The following is a 21,276-nucleotide window of genomic DNA, read 5'->3' as shown; positions in this document are numbered from 1 at the left end:
ATCCAGCAAATCGTGTTCCATTAGCCCATTAGGGAGCTACCGCATCGTTCAACAACAAGTGATCAGTACAAAAGAGAAGAGCATATGGCCAGTTTTGGATGGGATTCCTCACAGATGTAATTTTTCTTTGGCATCCCAGAGAGGCACTAGGCAAAGTTAGATTTCTGTGTAGGATTTCAGTCAATGAGGAGGAATAAGTTCTCTGTCTACCAATAAAGGCCCGTTTTAGTATATTAGGAAGAACCACTCCAGTGCAGACACCAGGTAATAAGTTCTGATGGAAAGTAATTCTATTGGGGTTATGGCACTAAGTCCTTGAATTTCAAAGGTGAATAGCAATGAGGGGGGAAAAACAGCCAAGATCTGGGACTTCTTCCCTCATGACCACAAAGTGAGTTTGAACTACGTAAGGATGTCACGTATTAGCACAATTTCCCTCCTTTGCTCTCTGCAGTCTCAAAAGCTACAGCCAATGCTTGGAAGTTGCACACTGGAATACTGAAGCAGGTCAGCCAACCTCACTTTCATCACATATCTGTAGATGGCTCAAGATTATTTTCTTGCTAACCTGGAGCACTTGTTCATGAGGCCAGCTCAAATGCCAAGAAGCTGAGGGAATACAGTCAATCATTTCTATTCCTCACCGATCACTTAGAGAAGGATTTCCCTTCTGGGTATACTTTAGTATGCAGGCCAAAAAGCTGCTTTCCCCAAAGCACTTGTTTCCTTGCAAGAAGACAGAGCATTAGCCTCTTCTCAGCAGAGATACTGAGATAATATTTATTTGCATGAGGAGGTCCCAAGCTACAGAGCAAGGCAGATAACTATGTTTCTAAAACTTGCTTTTAAGGAGTATGCCACTAGTTAATGCTGCAATTCTGAAACGAAGAAAGAATCTGGCAATGCTTGTCATATTACAGCATGATTTTAAGCAACTTAAGGAAAAACAAACACACAAGACAGACCAGAGTTTGCTGTGCAAATATCTTTTGGGACTGTTTGTAACAGAACCCCAAGTTGCTGCTACTATATGGAAAGCTTGAACCAAGTCTCAGAGTAGTAAGAAATCCTGATATTCACAAGAGGGCAGCTTCACACCATACCTTTGACTTCATTCATTACATACCTCACTCATTCAAAATTATTTATACAGCTGTAAGAGAAGGCATATAAACAACTTCTTTTTAACAGGCTGTAAATTCTCATCTTAGTATGCCAGGCACTCTGAAGGTAGTACCAGCTTAAAGGCTCTTCTCTCCCAGGAAGTTTGAAGTAGCTTGCTCATACTACTTTGCCTGATATTACCAACTGGCAGACCTTCAAAACAGGTACTGATCAATGCATCAGCATTAGCTTTAAGCTAGTTTCAAAAGGTTCTAAATTGTTCCACTTGAACCACAGTACATTCTCCTCCCCCCCCCAAAAAAAACAAACAACTTATTGTTAGACTTCTTCAGCTTTCTCATTCTGGTATTCATCAGTTAGAGCAGCATTTTGGAAGTCTCCTGCCCTCATCATAGAAGTTAATTCACCTTCTCTTTTTTATTTTCTTTTTTGTTTTCCAAAAGAAAGAAATTATCTTTTTTCTTTCCAAAATATTAATGACTAGCTACCACTTCGAGGGAAAACACTGTCAGACACACATCCTTATGGTACAATCAGTGAGTGTAATTTGTATGTGCATTTGCACCACTCAACCCGTTTTCCAGTTATACTCACGTGAACTTTAATCTTTTAATATGTCCTGGCATCACAGGAACATAGAGCATTTTGACTCCCTGTACAACCATAGTTGGTTCAATTGCATATTTCTCCTGGAATTCACAAATTAAAGCTTATTAAAGGACTAGAACAGCTGCCCAAACCAGCAGATACTACTGCTGCTTATACTACAGCTAACTATTCAAATCCATAGAATCCCAACCAGAAAACTTGCTAATGTGTGGACTCTGACAGAAGTTTTATTAAGATACATTTGAGCCAAATGAATTAACAAAGAATTTGAAAATAGGCTTGGATGTGTTTACTTAGATACATTCCCATTGACATTAATTATTACTAAAACTATTCTGGTTTGAACAATAACTTCATGAAAGAAAAAAAAACAAAACCCAAACCAATAACCCAAAACAAGAAATCCCTTTTCTCTTGTCTTGTATTAACCCAGTACAGTAGATAACTTACTCTGACAGCATTTATGAAGTCCAACAGAGTAAAATCCTCTTTCCCATGAATTGTCCACCTGTCCCAGATGGTAAATGAAATCCCATTTCTGTTTTAAAAAATGAAAGGTTGTTTGTTACTTTAGAATGTGAACTCAGCCGCTTCCTTTAAATGTGTCTTGAAGAACCACCGTGTCTTTTAGGAAGTGCTGTTTTATCTTGAGCAAAAATCTCCTCCCTCTCTGATGCAGTTTCTCCAGCCTTCTTGCTAAGCACAAGACACAGTAAGAGCCCCAAATAAACATGGTATCTGGCAATGAAATTAATGAGCTTTCAGGCCTACTGAAAAATAGCTCTTGTATTGAACGAGATGCAAAAGTGTGTCCAGGATGTTTCCTAAGAACAATGCCACATGTCTAACTTGTCTAGATTTTTAAAGCCTCACGAGTAACAGCTTCCACTGAAAACAAAACTAAGCCCTTAAACCCACTATATTTTAAATTAGGATGGATGAGTATGTGCTGTATTTTCCAAAGTTCTTGAGCAATGCAGTACTAAGAGGATCACTTACACTTTTAGCAGTATATAGTAAATGGATAACAGAGTGTGATAGCAAGCATGCAGTGATTCATCGCTTTACAAGTTTAAATAACAACAACAACAAAAAAAACTTTTAACATCTATGATGGTTAATTGAGTATGGCCATGAACTGTGGTTCCATCATGCTTTGCTATGTGAGCACGTAAGGCCTTAATCTGGTTATCTGGATTTAATAACTATTCAAACTTCACATTTGTTTTAATGACTCAGCAAGTTTCAGCATCAATTAGCAGGTTTCAAAATACCACCCTCGCCCTTCTGCCATTGTCCTTCCTACCTGATTTCTGTTCTTCTTACTTCAGCAGTTTCTGTAAAGACCATTATGGGAATGGCTAGGTTCAGAAAACAGTTCTTGTATGCATCAGCTGGGTAGCCACCCACAACTTTGATGAGTTCCAGTGCAACCTGCAGTAAATGAGAATTTACTTATCAGGTTTTAGGTACTGTGTAATCAGTACTAGTGTAGTTATAAGGCCAGCAACTACAGAGAAAGTTGTTAATGAGATTGGCCTTTGTACAATTGGCAGAATAAATAACATCTGGAAATGCAACCCACTATGCCACAGAAATAAATTCTGTTGTTGCCAAGAGAAATACTTAAAACAGTGCTCCTAATGTAGGACTCTTTCAAAAACTATTTAATTCAAGAAACCTCCACAAAGCATGAAGTTCTGTTGAGATGCACAAATGTGAACTACTACAGAACAGATCCTCTCCACTCTTGGCAGTGGCACTCTGATGGAAGTTTTTATTAATGGCAGAAAACAAAACAAAATGCTGATTTCCAATTCTTTGTGTCCAGCAAATCAAATAGAAAAGCATCAAAGGCTTAGCATGTTAAGGAAACTTCCCTGTCTGACCATCCAGGAGCCACTCTGGTAATCATGTTAACAGAGACTTTAAGTGCTGGGGCTGAAGCCCCTTCACAGCAGGTAGCTTGACTACCTGCGGGTGCCCTGCTTCACTCGCTACCTGTCCCACTCTCACAGTCTTCATCGGCTCAATCCTGGGTTTCCCACAGCAGAGTCTCAGACCTCAGGTTCCTTTAAGTAATTTTACCATAGTACAACAACAGAGTAACAGCACGAGCTGGTGCCTCTGAAGAGGGACCCTAAACAAAGGACTACCTGGGCTTTTGTACCCTCACAGTCTGTGTGCTCAACAGTCTGGGGTCTTCCAAATGAGTCCTCAAAGCTCCAGCTGTGTCTCTGAGTGTTCTTTCACTTGGCTGGAGCCACAGGTCCCCATGCCCCTTGTTGTGCAAAGTTCACAATCTCTTGCCTAGGGCTCTCGCCACCCTGAGCTCAAGCTTCAGCTGGCACTGCAGCTGCACACCTGCACTGAATGTGTTCCACAACAACCACATCTAGAACCAAACACCTTTTGTATTGGTACATGAGAAGTAAATCCACTTCTTTAAATGAGGCTCTGTCAGGGTAGCACTAACTGATACCCACACAACAGTGGTTTCAGGCAAGAAAGAGTAAGAGAAATAAATATGCATTTAAAAAGCATACTCACCAGCCCTGATACTGCAGCAGTAGCTGTTGCAATGGCAGGAATAATCTTTCCTGCAATGCGCTTTGTTTTGAACCGATCTGCTGCTTCAATGTTGTACATCTTGGCTCTCAAGTTTGATGCGGCTGTTATGAAATCTACATGGCCATTACTATCATCATCTTTTTCAAAGGATATGGGCTTCATTTGCAAGTCAGCTGCTCATTAAAAAAGAGAAAAAATTATTATTAGAAAACTGAAAATGTCCTAAACATAGCTTATAGGAACCAGAATCTTAACAAACCAAAAATCTCACATCCTGGAGCTTGGTTCCTTACTTGTTTTCCTATACTAGAAGTAGCATGCCCCTATCAATACCACTTGTTAAAACAGTGTAATGATAGAAATACCAACAGAGCTCCATACTTTTATTTTCCTTGCAACACCAGGAATAAATTTTGGACAGTCCTATGGATGTTTCTTATACGCCCCACCTCACTATAGCTCCATCCTGTGAGAATTCCCTCTATAAGCTTTGTTTATCCGCAACCCTTTCACTATGGACTCAGTAGCATGGGAGTCCAGAGTTTTGGGTTGACACTCCAAGGGATGTGTTAGAGACAAGCTAATCTTTCCCCTCTGTGTTCATGGGCTAAAAAAGCTGGCACGTAGTTTGTGCCCGATGACCTCTTCATGTGGCTAGGCACAAAAGCGGGATCTGAGCACTCTCATTTTAACATATCTAGAAGATGCTGAGAAAGACTCCAACAGACTTCACAATTAAGGATAATTTCAGACTGATTCGTCTAAGTAGTAACTCTCAGCCTTCTCATACCAGAATTGCTTTCAGTCCATCTGGGATCTAGCCAGCGCCCTTTCCCTCCTTCAGAGTTCAATTCGCTGCTGCTGCCTGCTTGCTGTCATTAGTGTTGTAATTACATACAAGCGTAACAGAGAGCCCCAAGACTTGCAAGCATCTCAGAAATACAGAAGCATAAAGTAATGCCAAGCAACAGGACGGATATCTGCATAGCACTTCAGAACACTTTAGACACCAGCTCTGCTTCTTGCAGAATTAAAGACCTGAATGCCGCTACCGGCAGTCCAAATTCAAGACATTACTGAGATATGAGGTTTCAGAAGTTTGCACTACTCACCTTCCAGAGCTTCATTGGATAGTATAGACTTCTCCAGTAGGAAAATAGCATTTCTTTCATCCTCACTGCTGACTGGAATATGATCTGGTTTTCTTGCGGTTTCATCAGTCTGTACAACCTGCAAGTGCGTGCAGTGCTTGAGTAATAAAATACATGAACTTCAGACAGCACGAGTGTTAAGTGTACTAAATTTTCTGTCTTCCCTGCAGTCTTTCCTCCCCACTTCAAGAGAGACGTAGATTTACTGGAGCAAGTCCAGCCAAGGGCCACAAAGATCATTAAAGGACCAAAGCATCTCTCACATGAAGCTGTGAGAGCTGGGATGGTTCAGCATGGAAAAGAGAAGGGTCAGTGGGATCTTATCAATGTGTATAAATATCTGATGAGGGGAAAGTACAGAGAGCACAGATAAACTCTTTTCACTGGTGCCCAATGACAGCACAAGGGGGTATGGGCACAAATTGAAGCAAACAAAATTCCTTAAGAAAAATATAAAAATACTACAAAGAAAAAACAAAAACAAAAAAACAAAATAAAAACCACCCCCAAGCAAAACTGTGAGGGTGGCTGAACACTCTGAACACTGGCAGAGGCAGCAGAGAGAGGGTGTGGAGTCTGTTCTCAGAGATATTCAAAACCCAACAGGATACAGTCCTTGATGACCTGCTCTAGCCACTCCTGCTTGATGCAAGGGGATTGAACCAGACAGTCTCCACAGATCCCTTCCAACTTCAATCATCTGTGATTCCAAGTCATAATACCAGTTTGGCCTCATAAGGCAAGCATTCATAAGATAAGTATTAACACTGTGCAAGAAAATATGAAAACACCCTGGAATACTTGATAATTTTAAATAGTGACAAATGTTAGCCACTGCACAATAATGCTTAAGCTACTCTGAAATTAACACTTCAAAAATAAACATAAAAGTAATGACACTTCCTTTACATTAGCTAGAAAGAAATGACAAATTGACACTAGTCTTGGATTGTTTTAAAGTTGCTTATGAGTAAAATTTTACTACTTTTATTAAAATAGTATAAACTCATGTAAACTTAAAAAAACCTTGCAAAGTTACAATCACACTCATGCATGGAAAACAATGGTATAACAAATCATTTGAAAAAGGCAACCCCCCTCCATCATTTTCCATTTAGCATCCGGTACATAGATACCATAGCTATACCAAGTTAAAGCAGTCCTGTATGCCACAGTCGTACTTCCCCAAAACCCAATATAATTTGTGTTTATTTCTCATTAGCATTGATGCAAGAAGTAGTTGAAGATGAGGGACACTGTTTGTGGAACGTTTTATTTTTTTCTTTAAACTAAATATCACACTTACTTTGTTTGAAGGTCTAAACTCTGGTACTTTCACAGCTGAAATAATACTCAAAATAGTTTCCTCTGACAAATCCTGTTAGGTTTTGAAGAAAAAAAATTTAAATTCACATCAACGCAACAAGACTGTATATCCAGTAGCATTTCAAAGAACACCAAACCCAAAAAATCTCACAAATATTCAATGATGTTTCAGTCAAACATCACCATTAAAACACCAATACATTTCAGTTACTACAGCCAGCCAACTGGTGGGAAGTGCCTAGCACTTGAAAACTCAATAGAAGTGTAAACGTGACTTACAGGAAGTTCCAATTAGAAAAGAAAAAGGGTAACAAGAAAAACAAAGTATAAGCAACACAGAGGCTGTGAGTAGTAGAAAATAAAAACCCCAGAGCACAGCTAAGACACTTAATTGAAAAAATGCCTTATAGAGATCTTTTTTCAGTTCAGTAGCTATATTACACAGGAAATAGGTGCATCAGAATAATAATTCCCAAGTTCGGTGCTTACTGAAAATATCAAATACACCGCGCATTTCTTCTCCAGATTAGGGATTTGAATACAGACAAAGAAGTGTAAGCAGTTGCTGAACAGCCAGTGCTGAAGGATAGATTACTTTAAGAATCACTTTAATCAGTTTTTGGAAAGAACTGGCAACCAGACACCAGGCCAAAGCCGAATACATACAACCAAGTTATGCACTGGGAACACTGTTACAGTACATGGATTACCTTTTCAGAGAAAGGAACACAGTACACTGTTGCGAAGAGTTTTGCTGCACTCACAATGAAACCATAGTGCCTAAAGAAAAGAGAAAGATTTTTGGTTGTTTCTTTTTTTTAACTTCAGTTGCTCAGAAGTTTGCAATCATATTCAAAGAAATCTTGAACACATGGAGAAACGGAATTCCCATCTTTCAGAGCAGACAGTACAAAACAGATGGCATGTTTTGACTGACTCAGAAGTTGTCCCCAAAACTAAGCAAACTTTGATAAGTAAAGAGTTATTTAATGAAAATAATATTTAACCTTTGCAGTCAAGAAAACTACTGCTCACATGACATCAATATGATAATAAAAGACTTCACCTCAGAAATAATTTGATATTTGCCATGATCTCAGTTTTCACTCAAACTAAAAAAGGCAATCCAGACAGTTTCTCAAAGCAGGTGTACATATGCAGCAGATGTATGCTTTTCAGTCCTTCAACCACATCAATTTTTTAAATTATCTGTAATACCCAAGCCATCTAGATCAGACCCACGTTGTTATGAAGAAGGGGTCCCTCCACTAGGTCATATTAGGTAGACAATTTAATTTAGCATGTCTTGCATTTCTTGATGGGGGACAACAGAGGCAGAGAGGTATGACAGCAACAACTCAGTAAAATTCTGTAGTCACAGAAGACATGAAATGGGTTGTTCTAAGCTATTTCACCTTAGATGTCACACCTTCCCGCAGCACCCTCCAATCCCATATCAGTGAAAACTAAATTACCTGTAGTGAAAGCATGAGACAACTCACCAAATTTGCCACAGATTTGTAAGACTGTGCACTAACACTCATCGATACCAGTCCAACTTCTAGCACTATAAAGGCACTGCCTTGCACTTTCTGCTGTAGATAGAGTTTTATAGATGCTATAAAACATCTAGAAAGCATCTGTGGCAGTACTATACTTACAAAGGATCATTAAAATCAAACTTCACCGGGAAAGGTGGTCTCTTTGGTGATTGCCAAAACAAACCTGTTAAGAAGAGAGACTTAAGATGAAACCCTAAGTAACCAGGAACAGCAATACATGACGTATGCCATGAATTCACAACAGGCACAAAAGGGTATTTGTACTTACTTCCATCTTTTAATCGTGTATCAAGGGGAAAGGAATGAAGGAGCTGAAGAGCCTAGAGGAAAAGTCAGAGTAGCTTTAGTAATTTGTCATATACAGATCGACATGACCACACTAAATCAAACCTTCTTTTTAGTAATGACATGAAATCTCGATTCACTCCAAATCACAGCTGAAGTAATTCAAAGAGTTAAGAAAATCTAAAGACGACTGTGTCAAGACGGACAGCCTAAAGACAAGTACTACTGGACAGTGACTTGCCCATTCATTCACAGACAATGATGACAACGTCACCTCATCTGTACAAAGTCCAAACAAGACACTTAATCCAAGAAGCAAAACATTCCCCCCACCCTATTGTCACTTTAAGATTATTGCATACAAATTCACATTTGGGAATGCAACATTTTGTCAATGTGACAATTACCACCAGGGCTTCCATAGGCACAGGTATGCTTATCAATAAGAAACATCATGATCACATCTTTCCTACAAAATTACACACATACTTTAAGCAACACCGTGGACCAGATTCTCAGAATGACTGGCTCTTATTTCAGACAACCTTTGAGAAAATCAGGGTTATGAAGCTGATTTCAGTAACAAAAGTTTAGTGCAGGAAACAAAAATCTGTTGTTCTTTAGTGAAAGACATCTGATAATCTCACTATTTTGGAAAACACAGTACCTAGTAAGCTGGAAAATTGCCAAGAAAACTGCTTGGAGACTACTGAACAGAGCTACTAGAGTGAGTTAATAAGCCAGACCTAGATGTGCTACAGTAGAAAGGGATGCAGCATTTTTACATTTCAAGTACATCTCATTATTTATGAAGAAATGGAAGTTAGTGCATAGATTTGGACACCTAGTTATTAGAGCTACCAATTTTTCCTAAAATCCTCGTCAGTCCAGTGCCACCTCATTTACAGGTCTTACCTACCTTATGGCTAAAATACTTCTCAAATTTTACTCTTGCTAGTTCTACACATTGAGTCCAACTTCGGGGTCTTCTACTGAGCGTTTTAATAACATGAAAACAGCCTTCTAAGCTCTCTCCTGATTTTATTCTCTAGATAAAGAAACATGAAAGTGTTAAAACAGACAAGATTCCTTCAAATCCAGTCAAACAGTAAATATGCTTTTAGTAATCCATAGGCAAAAGGAAACAGAGGGTCAATTTGTGAAATATTATCCCTTGTGTGATCCTCTTCCCTGGGTTTTTTTTCCCCAGGTGCTGTGGTCTACTTGATTTACTTCCACCCAGCCCTATGGACCACAGTCACAAGAAAAGATAGTAAACATTTGAATCTAATTTATTACATAGTTGAATTCACTTCAAACTCAGTGTTCCTTTTATTTTTTCCAGATAATTATACATCAGTGTGACATATACTAATCATACGCTAGCAGTGCCTCAGTCTTTCTACATCATGTACAGAGGATGCGAGCTAGAGAAGCTTTTAATTATGAAACACACCAGAAATACTGTTCATCTGATGATCAGCTAACGACTTGGCCAAATAAGTCTTTAGGTTTTCTGGAAAAAGTCAGAAACTAACCCAAATCTCACGGAATTTAAATAGGAACAAAATCCATAAAGCAGTAGTTTAAACCCTGTATTTTACCCTGGCAACATTCCCTTACCTGTAAAACTTCTTCTGCTGATGGATAGGTTTGCCAGAATTTGTTGAACAAAGAAGGCTTGTGAGAAAACAAACTTTCAAACTATAAAATAAAAAGAACAGATATGGTATTTTGCAAGAAGTATATCAGATCGCCCACCTTTCCAAATACACATTTAGTTATGCTGAATCCCAGCAAGCTTATTCCATTACCTTATCTCTTGCCCACTGTATTGTATGCTCAATGGCAGCTGGGAAAGACTTCAAGGTGCAAAAAGGTATTTCTTCTTCCGGTGGATCCCGCTGTAATTAAGGAAGGTTGCATGTAAATGCAGACTTACTAAAGTTTATTGCTAATAATAGCACCAAAAACTTCTAGACTATAGGTTTAAAACTCCGCTGTTGTAATATAAAAAATGGCTTATTTATGCTTAGAAATTTACTTTATGGACACTAATATTATCACTTCCTCTGTATGAAGAATAGTCCAAACTCAACCCTGGAAAGCAAAACTGAACTCTGAAACACAAACAACGGGTGAGACTGCCAGTCAGCTTTTCCAAGATGTGCAGTCCACATTCACATACACTCTCAGCATGAAACACACCCTTTCATGCAAGGCCAGAAAGACTCCTTTATGGACACTAGCAAGAGTGTTAGGATGCTCAAAATCCTGTCTCTGTGTCCACATGGCATCATTTCAGTGTTCTCAACCAGTGAATTTCTACCTTATAAGCGCAGTTTCATAAAAACTTAAACAGAGGAATATTGCAAGAGTTTGAAGGTTCATTTTCCCCTGCCCCATTCAAACAGAACTGTTCTGTATGCTTGTAAAGAACTGCTCAAATTTTATTTCCTTTTCTTCAGAAATCAAGGAAGTCATTTCTTTCCTAATAATACTGTTCTTCAGCAACTCAAATAGGCCACTTATTTTAAACAGACACATAAATGATTAAAGAATCAGAGGGCATTATGGGACTAGTACAGAAGGTGCGCAATGGTCTTAAAACACTTACGTGACTATTATAGGACTCCGTCAGATGGGGCACAATAACTTCTGTGTGTCCTTTTGTTCCCATAGTTCCGGAGTCTATAAGAGGACGCAGGTTTGCTACACAACGACTGACATGGAAAGACACAGACTATCAGCACACAGCGTAATCACTACACTCTTGTATTGCAGACGTTACTGGATTGTAACCAGTTGTCTCTAGGCACTTTCAGAAGAGTGGAAAGCTTACACCAAACTCAGGAAGAAATTAAATAAGAAGAGCTATTCAAGTTAGATCAGGATTCCATAAACTTGAGCCTATGTGGATTATGACCATTAGAAATTATTTTTCAATGTAAACATCTCTATTTTTATATTTAAATACATATTTTTATGCACAAATAATTCAGCCTTCAGACCACCACAGTATTCTCCCGCTTATCAGAACTTAACAGCTATTCAGTTTCAAGAACTCACTCCAAGGCTTTCTACTATGTGAACAGTAGCAGCTGCACAACAGTAGAGTTGGTTTCCACCTTGAGTATAAACCTCTTCCTCCCCCCAGCCTATAAAGGAACAAGGTAAATCAGAGCAATTTGCTATCAGATCTTATAAGCAGTTCCAAGTCAGGAAGAGTAAGAACAGAAAAGCAGAGTTCACACAGAGCATGAAAAGCAGCCCTTGCTTCCTTTCCACACCCTACCTATCAATGTATCTCCTTGCTTCAACATTGTCCAAAGCGGTTACAATCACATCTTGCTTGGTATAGAATTCATCGCTGTACGTATTCTCAGTGGCTGGACAAACTTTATTAATATCTGAGTCAATCTTTACGGAAGGATTGATGTTCAGAGTTGCTTCTGCTGCAGTATAGCTCTTAGGTTTCTGAAAGTATGAATACATAAATATACATAACTATGACACGGAGACTGAGATAAAGAACAATATTGAGATAAAGAACATCTGAGACACAGAAATATCGACTTCAGTTTGCTGATCAAACAACAATTCACTGACAGAAATGTTAGTATGCAAAACACAGAATACAGGAAATTTTTTAATCATATACCTCCCTCACTGATATATATCTTATTAATATAGGAGTTTTTTTATTTTTAGTTTTATTTAAAGTAGTGTGTCAGAGACCACATGGTGAAAGCGCTTGAATGGTGCAGAAGTTTATTGAGTAACTAAAACTGATGCCACATGTTGCCTCTCATGCTCTCAAAATGCCCTAAGAAAGGAGCAGTTCATGACTGTCAGAGGATAAACCCATTAGTAACTGTGACCATGTCTATGCAGCATAGACATCAAACAGCTGTGAATAATCACAATTCTGCAAGGTATTCCATACAAAGCCAATTTCAGAAGCTAAACTGAAAGAGAGTTCTTAACCTACCTGACACTTCTAGCCATACCACATTCAGTTATCTAGGGATCAGCACTCAAGACAGTGTGGCTTCTGAAAGCTTGAAGGATTCACATTCCATTTATCTATCTATCAAAAGTGTAATCTGTTCCCAGATTTGCTACACATAAACAGGAGGCAGAAAATTCAGCTGCTGGGTTTTGGACAGGGGAACTGAATGTACTTTTTTTTCAAAGATATTTATCAGCTTAATGGAGACTGAATGAAGTCAGAAGATAGCAACTTTGGTGAAGTTCCATCAGCAGTAGCACTACTGAGGTCTATTGAGAACACTTCTGCCAGCACTGTCTGTTTTCGGTTGTTTTATTTTCCCTGAATTTCAATGTTACAGTAAAGTATTTCTGACATACTAACCCGTGGCAACTTCTTATGCAACACAGCACTCCTGATTGTCAAGTCTGAGGGATTTCATTAGTCAAAGACACCAGTACACATTAAGGTTAGACGATCCAATTTTGCTCAACTGATACCAGTGATAAGTGGAATGCCATTGCAGTTCTAGGTATTGTTTTTTAAAAGCTTGGATTTCATTACAGCCTTTAAGTCTTTTCTAGACAGAAGTACAGACACAATTCAGCTCGCTGTGGAGACACAGGACAGGGAAACACAACAATAGTCCAGAAAATTTACTGAATAAGAAAGCCTACCTGTATGTGATGAGGTCGAAAAAGAAACTGCCTGTTCAAGTTGGATTTCTCTATCAAGTCTGGATCTGTAATTGTAACCTAAGTCAGAAGGGGCAAAAGCAACAGCTGAAGTTACAACTTAAGTGTAGCACTGAGCAATGATACTGATGCAATCTCTACAGACACTTTTCAAAACAAAGCACTGCTGTTGGCATCAGCTCTGGCTGAAAGCTCTGCCTATCCTGACTAAATTTTGTTTTAAAATCAAAATACAGCAAGACTGTATTTTATGTGTTCTGTTTCTAATTGCACACTTCTTCCACTGTACGCCGAGGCCATTGTACCCTCTGCACAGAGATCAACCTGAAATAAGACTCAGACTTTCAACATTTTTAGTAATTTATTTAATTATTCCTTATCACATTACTTTTTAATAAGAGAAGCAAGGTTAACAAGTGACTTACCAATCCTTTGTCTTGCCCAGTACCAACACCAAGAAGTGCAAAGTTTTTTAGCATTTCACAGCCTATCGCTCCGCAGCCAACCTAAAGAAAATCACAATTTAAGTCAGACGCATAAGTGAAAACCAGGAAAACAAGTATAATAGAGAAGCCCCATTAAAATTTTGGACCATTTATTCGTCAATGGCACACATCAGAACTGCCCTCATTATTTTGAAGACAGTGGACATTAGTTGTATCAACAAGGCACTTGCAAAAAGTGTGTCAGTCATACTCACCAAGAAAACATTCAAATCATGGAGCTTCTGGCACAGAGAGTCTCCAATACAGGCCCTCAAGGCATCATACCTATCTCCCCTATGCAGCCACAGGAGATAAGAACAGGAGAACAGCAAGTTGCCATTTATCATGGTAATACCATTGATGCCAAACTGCACTTTGATGTAACTAAAAAAGTCAGAAGCTATCATTCCTGTTCCTCCCATGCTCAAATAGGACATACATTCTTATTCCAAACCCATTCAGTGCTGCAAATAGCACTGAATTAAGTTTAAAAGACATCTTCTGTGCCTGCTTGAGACTCAGATGTGTACATAAGCCAGTAGATTGTAGTTGTATTTACCGTGGGAGAAATTCTTCAGAGCCCACCTTCTCCAGAGGCATTACAATGTCTAACACATCTATATATAGCTGCAAAAAAACAAAAACAAAAACAAAAACATAAAAACCTGTGAAAAATAGTAATGTTATTTTAATTTTAAAAACCAACTATTTTCTATGAATGACAGAGTTTAGAAATTTAGAAGCATTAAGTTTTTACTGTCAGTGGAAGACTATACAGCATTTGGTACCCTACAGTTTACTTCAGGAAAAAAGCAGGAAAAAGCAACTGGACACAGAGGGGAAAAAAGCTCATTCAAACAGGTGAGCTGCAAGGACAAGCATGTTACCCCTCCAAAGGTAACAGTGAAGACTGTGATGTTTTTTAATCTAACTTTACTCTGATATTTATCCTCAGTCTGAAAGTACTGCTCTTATGTATAGTAGCTTAAGCTGGCATCTGCCCTATATCACACCTTTGCAGCCATGAACTAATAAGCCAATGCTCTCTTTACTCGTGTGAAAAAATGTGTTGTGTGAACTCCAGGTGCAAAAAATTTTAATAAAACTGGCTGTACTTTTATTGTACACATAAAAACGTGTTTTTTACTAAATTTAGTCTTGAGTCTTTTTTTTTATTTTCATGTTATAAAAGTTGTTCAGGTTATTTTGATCGTACAGCACTTTACACACAACTAACCATTCAAAACATGTCAAAACAAACATCTAAAAACAAAGACAGTCTTACCCACTGCTGCAATGGAGAAAATTTTCCCGTTACTGCTTTCAAGACTTCCTGGCTAGCAACACCACCCACTGCTGCAGCCAGAGGAGGTAGAAATCCCTGAGCAGTCCGAGACAGCCATTTTACCACATCACCATTTACCTGAGGCTGAAAAGTAAGACATGGTAACAAATTTATCCCCTCAATGAGCAAAGTCAGTTCTTGACAGATTTACAGATTATTATTCTTCAGTAAAAGACAAATTATTTCACTCTGACTAGCAAAAACGTTTCCAGCCAAGACAGATCCACCATATATCCTGCATTTATCATATGCATTTGTTTAAAAACTGGATTCACATAACCACAGGATTCAGCCTTCATGTCAGGTGAACATTCAGTTGAACCCATGCTGAAACACCATTCTGTTCCCGTGCATGGCCTTCAGAAAGCCAGCTGATCCATCTGAAGATGGATCCAGAGACCAGAACAAGGACCGACAACTAAAGCATGACCTTTAGGCAACTAAATATGCACATTAAAAAATTACTTATAATGACAGTGATTCCTTACTCACTTTATTTTCCAGTGTTTCACTTATAGACATGGCTATTTTCAGCATTTCCTCAGCATCCTGAAGGCATCTAGACATCAGGGTAGAAACAACAATGATGAGTCCTTCTAGAAACATGATCAATGGAAGAAAAAAGCAATGGATACAGTAGGAAGAGCCTGGAAATTTACACTGTCTTTAACGGTAAGCATTAAAGATGTACTTCTAAACGTTAGGGTTAGCTCAGGAACAAGAGTCTCAGTGTAAAAGCCCATAAGCAAGTAGAGTTTTAAGATTTACACTTTGTAAGTAGTTTTGTCTCATTTAGCTCAAAATTATGCAAATCAAGAACTACAGCTGAATAAAAAAATACTGAAAATGAAAACCAAACCCTTCAGATCTTTTTTTTTAAACCCATAAACTACAAGATAATTTGGGATCACTGAAACAACTCTTCCATATTAATCACACAATGTGAAAAAACAAGAACAGAGAGGGCCTTCCTGCATAAGCTGTTTCTGTCTACCTGGGACCAGAAAGTGTCATTGCTACATTGGGAAGGCCCTGTCACACACCCAGACAGACGCATGCAATAGGTAACATTTTTCATCTAGATTTCAACTTTTCATTTCTATGTGGTCTATTAAGTACCAGACAGACAAGGTACCCTGCTGCACATCAAACCAGTAACTACAATCAAACAAGAGGAGAGATCTGCCTGATTCAAGGCTTAGCAAAGACAAAACCGCTGCATTACCCAATGTTCGGTCCGCGACCAAAGTTCTCCTGGAAGTGGTTCAAGGCAAGCATGGCAACATGGATCTGCAAAGGAGTCTGTTAAGACAAAATAACTGTTGATCAGTTACAAACTAGAGAAAAAATAAAGAAACAAAAGCAACTATTTGAACTCTTCTGTTACTATTTCACTTCCTTGTCTCTTAACCACAACGCTCAAAAAAAGTTTTTAAATAGCATTAAAAAGTGAATTTGAAATATCTCATACTAATATTTTTACAAGAAGTATTACTCAGTGTTAATGTAATATCCTTCAAGCACATTCAGCAGCCATTTCAACTAAGTCCAACTGAAGAGTCCCCAAAAGAATTTAGTGCTGAAATTGGAAAATGAAGTAATCTTCTTTTAACTAGACATTATAACGCATTGCATTTTGTCAAGTGTCAATAACAAGGCCCAGCATTAAAAGTGAAAAGCAGAAAATCTTAACAGGTAAGTCAGACCCTATATTATCAAACAAACAAAAAAATCATTACATCAACATTGTTTAGTTTAAAATTTTAATAAGCCAGAGACTTACATGCCTTCCATGTCCACAATACTTATCTAAAAGCACGATATAGGCAAATACTGCTAGTGTCCTCTCACAGATTTTAAAAAGATCTCTGAATCATTTTTTTTCAAAGAAATAAGAAAAGTATCCTTACACTATTAATTCCAGTTTCCAACCCACCTGTGATCACCTTTTTATGATTATTCCAGCTTTGATATCAGTGTGATTTTTATCAACTAATATTATTAAATATAGGAAAAAAATTATTGTGTTGCTTGCAAAATTTCCACTGTCCTGAATTAAAGACTTATCAAAACCTGAGATTTTAAACAGCAAAGGTGGCTGAGCTGTGCATTTACAACATACTTGTTGCAAATCATGGATAACTAGCCTCTATGGTGATCTAAATCATAATGTAAATTCTGTGTGACTACACAAACTGATACCTCACTCCTACTTCACACTTTAAAATGGTATTTAATTGATATAGAATAGTTAGGAAATTATATTATTCTAAACATAAAGCTACAGATGACAACATGTAGTTTAAATATTAAAGCACTTATGCCCATATCCCCACATTCTGATTACCTCAGGCTTGCTAAAATCTGCAACAAGGCATAACGGATTTGTTATCTGCTTCTCCAACCGTTCCTGGAAAACAAGAATTCATGACAACAACACACTACTTAAGAACACAACGGTCGCTGCTATCTGACAAAACAATACTCTTTCTGTAGAGTCTAAGAAACAAATCTTTTCTTACTAGCATTGCTATTACTCTCTATTATTAATCCACAAAAGATGCTTAAAATAATCATCTACTGCAAGTTCTGTCTATCAAAAAATGTCAGAGACAGGTTTCACATCCTAGTGGCAAGACTCATCTTTAAATGGGTGCGATTTTGGGGGTTGTCCTGTACAAAGCCACGAGATGAGATTCCATGATCCTTGTGGATCATGGATATTCTGTGATTCTAGGAAACTGCTCTGAGATTAGTTACCAGGGATTTTATTGGCAACTGGCTGTTTGCTTGCAGAACTTCCCCACTCCAGAGGAACAGGAAGCTACTGCTTCACAGAGACAAGACACAATGCTGTGCATTCTCACAGAGACAAGACACAGTGCTGTGCATTCTCACATCAGAAGCAGCTGGTCCTCACTCCCAGCTTTTTAGAAGAATGTTTGAGGGCAGTCAGGATCTACCTTCTGCAGGCCCATAAAGGCAGCATGTGTATTGCAAACCCTCTTACACAAATTCACCCAGTTGTCTCTTCTCAGAAGGCCACCAATAAACCACATATTTGTAGACCTTTCTGAAGCCTATCCCAGCAGTACAGGGCTAGTCTGCCCATAATTATTTTTTTTCTCTACAATGGTAGGTAACTTTGAAGTATTTCCTATTCTCTGTCGTTTAATAAATCAGTATCACTATTCTCATCCAATAAAATTAAGTAAACCCAAATAACTGGTAACAAAATCATATATCTGCTGAACTCTGCTTCCAGTGCTCAGACCATTAACGCTCAAGAACTCAGCTATGTCAAGCACACACTTACAAAATAAAACATCTTGGGAGTCTTCACTTGCACAGCTATGCCTCCGTGTAAGTAAGGCTCCATTTCTGATGTATCACCAATGCTGAAGGAATAAGGTGACACCACTGAAAAGACAAGAGAATAAATAGTGACTTATAATTCAAAGTGTCATTGGATGCTATAATTCTGTATACAACAACGTGGGGTTTTGCCAATGCTTTTTGTGCTGTAATTTTGTAGTGTGCAACCTTGCTTTGAAAGCATAAAACACAGCTGATCCTCGTAACAGGATTGTCCCTCTGCCAGTTTCTGGGTTAAAGTATTAGTTTCACATGATCTGTTATGAAATGAGCTTTTTTAAGTGGCAGCAGATTTAAAAAGAATTCTGATGACCACAGCTCCGTAACAAAAATGAAATCACACTCAGTTTTATTTAGACTGTGCACAGCAGTGTCATACTGCTCAGAGTAGGATTTTAGCCCTGTGATGAGAAAAACAGGAAATCAAAAAGGGCAGCTGGACTATTTTGTCACATCTTCCCCCTCATACATGTGAAGCATGGTTCAGACAAAAAGACACAAAAAATGTTAATCCATTAACATTAACAAAACTGAAAACAAAAGCTAGGCCATGATTAAGAAGAAACTGGCCACAGCATCAGCACTAGCAAAAACACATGGGTCAAGAGAAAACAGATTCAACCGCATGTTCCAAGGGTATTGTTTTTTGCCTCAGACCACAAAATAGTTAAAAACAACCAACCAACCCCCACCCACTTGCTCTCTCTTCTCCTCCGAACAATCAGGCATTGAGATCTGGGAACTGCAAAATTCCCCACCATCCAAAAGGAACCAAGTAGTATGCCTTGAGACATGCACACTACAAGCAGAACAAAGCAGAGTAGACATAAATAATGAAAATAATTTCAAAAGCATGCTTAGAACGAGAGCCATGTCAATGCATTGCTGTACACTTAAACTGTCACCCAAAAAAACCTACAAGGCAAACAGTGACACACAAAGTGGCACCCAAAACCATGACAGAAACACAGGTATTGTAGGACCCTCCAAAAACCAAACCAGTTTCATCAGCCAACTAATGACGAAAGCTCAGAAGCTGCCAACTAGATTCCACTGGCTAAGCATTTCCATTGGCTCCTTAAGTGGCAAGAGTTAACTCCTGAGTTTGGAAAGACTTTACTAAATGGAAATGGAGTCAAGATAACACTAGAAAGAGCTTTGTGCCAAAACACAATTTTTTTTATGCAAGCTCACTGGAGGTCTGCATAATCCAGCACTCCTCTGGCTACAGTAACTAACACTACAGTGAGCTAAACCAGGCCAAAAAATAAATACCTACCAAATGAGTCAGCAAGTTTACCTGTTATTTGGTGTGTAGATCCATTTAAGCATGACATTCCATTAACTTCCCGAAAGGTTAAGAACTGTCCTGTTTCAAGTCTGTGTGGATGATTTTCAAGGCAAGTGACAATACCAGGATTTGACTGAAATAAAAAATGGCAAAATTAACAAGGAGGAAAGCATCTTGTGCAAAGGGGTCATGTTTTATTGTAGGCACATAGCTTTTTGACTACTGAAACTGCAGACTAATACTTTTTACACCTCATTTCTGTCATAGTAAGAGAGTTACCTATGACAACATTTCTAGTCCTACTACTTTCAATTTAAGTGTTTCTATAACACAAACTTTATTTTCACTGTTTACAGGTCTCAGCACGTTTGCAAACTCCATTTGTTATTTCATACCAATTCATTGTTCTGTTCTGAAATAGCAGCAAATTTATATCTGTTTTCCAAACCAAAAGTACACTACATGTACAGAGAAATTTTCACAGGCACTAAGAAATAAAGTCTTGTGAATGGTCCTTATTACTCCATGCTTCCTTTCTGTCTGATCTCCTTAAAAAGGACACCCCAAACTCATTCTTGAAAGTTAGGAAGCTTACAAAGCTGGACATCAGCATACAGGATACACAGCCTCAGTAGATCACAAAAGATTGTATGTGCCACAGTTTCTTATAAAAAGAGCTCTTTTCATGCCTATTTCAGGGCTTCCTTAGAAGATTTATCCTAATCCCACCTAAATTATGTCCTCTTCTCTCTACATCTCATTTCTTTCTCTTTCTCTCTCTCCAATTAAAAAATAAAGGATTCAATACTGTGATGTTACATTGGCAGTAACAACCAGGAGGCATCAGTATGCTCTACAACGTTAACATGGTTGGTTTTGATTTGTAATTGATATACTGCCAATTTTAAACTGCTTTTTCAAACAGCCAAAGAAAAGTAAAGCAGCACAACGACTTTCTTCTCTTACCTGTGTTATATTTGAAATGAAGATCTCCTTTGGCTCTTCTCCCGTTGTATCCAGCACTTCAAATTCATCACCAAAGTCACAAAACAAACGTGAACATACTCCATATACATCTGCACTGATAAACTTCAAGAGAAAGTAAAAGTCATTAGTATCCCTAGAACAGCACAAGCCAAAGGAATGATGCCTCAGAATGAATCTTGATGAAGGCTAGCAGGTTTAACTTCTATGGTGGAAACCTGTCACGTGTACTCAGGCCACTGACTACATAGCACAGCATTCATAACAGACTTTGAACTTGCACAAGCATTTCTGAACCCACACACAAAAAACAGTGAAATACTGCCATTTCTACTACTGTTACATTCAATCTCAGCACATTCTTCAGTCTCAGCACAGTCTTTCAGAACAATTGTGAGTTAACAGTGAAAACTATTTCTTTAACACTATATTTTTTTCAATTAAGAACCAAGCTATGGTTATCTGTAGTGGTATCCAGATA

The 21,276-nt window shown here is 38.3% G+C and overlaps 1 protein-coding gene across 1 annotated transcript in view; it reads right to left on the bottom strand.

Annotated features, from left to right (window-relative positions):
* Positions 1–21,276, bottom strand: part of UBA6 (ubiquitin like modifier activating enzyme 6) — a 30,786-nt gene that overhangs the window by 1,568 nt on the left and 7,942 nt on the right. Inside the window, exons 9-33 of the mRNA XM_027721695.2 lie at positions 20,778–20,900; positions 19,821–19,944; positions 18,462–18,565; positions 17,493–17,555; positions 16,371–16,447; positions 15,638–15,704; positions 15,086–15,229; positions 14,360–14,427; positions 14,016–14,094; positions 13,741–13,821; positions 13,298–13,375; positions 11,925–12,106; positions 11,247–11,352; positions 10,444–10,533; positions 10,253–10,333; positions 9,549–9,677; positions 8,613–8,664; positions 8,444–8,507; positions 7,493–7,562; positions 6,763–6,834; positions 5,418–5,535; positions 4,285–4,478; positions 3,041–3,168; positions 2,185–2,272; positions 1,720–1,814 (exon numbers count right to left, since the gene is read on the bottom strand). Of these exons, the coding sequence (XP_027577496.1) occupies positions 1,720–1,814; positions 2,185–2,272; positions 3,041–3,168; positions 4,285–4,478; positions 5,418–5,535; positions 6,763–6,834; positions 7,493–7,562; positions 8,444–8,507; positions 8,613–8,664; positions 9,549–9,677; positions 10,253–10,333; positions 10,444–10,533; positions 11,247–11,352; positions 11,925–12,106; positions 13,298–13,375; positions 13,741–13,821; positions 14,016–14,094; positions 14,360–14,427; positions 15,086–15,229; positions 15,638–15,704; positions 16,371–16,447; positions 17,493–17,555; positions 18,462–18,565; positions 19,821–19,944; positions 20,778–20,900 (2,477 nt within the window). The remainder of the gene's footprint in view (positions 1–1,719; positions 1,815–2,184; positions 2,273–3,040; positions 3,169–4,284; positions 4,479–5,417; positions 5,536–6,762; positions 6,835–7,492; positions 7,563–8,443; positions 8,508–8,612; positions 8,665–9,548; positions 9,678–10,252; positions 10,334–10,443; positions 10,534–11,246; positions 11,353–11,924; positions 12,107–13,297; positions 13,376–13,740; positions 13,822–14,015; positions 14,095–14,359; positions 14,428–15,085; positions 15,230–15,637; positions 15,705–16,370; positions 16,448–17,492; positions 17,556–18,461; positions 18,566–19,820; positions 19,945–20,777; positions 20,901–21,276) is intronic.

Source organism: Pipra filicauda, unplaced genomic scaffold (assembly GCF_003945595.2).
Source record: "Pipra filicauda isolate LSUMZ 115617 unplaced genomic scaffold, ASM394559v2 scaffold17_size4572894_pilon, whole genome shotgun sequence".
NCBI classification, from domain to species: domain Eukaryota; kingdom Metazoa; phylum Chordata; class Aves; order Passeriformes; family Pipridae; genus Pipra; species Pipra filicauda.
The sequence above is the reverse complement of the archived record's forward strand: the minus strand, read 5'-3'. Positions and strand labels throughout refer to the sequence as shown.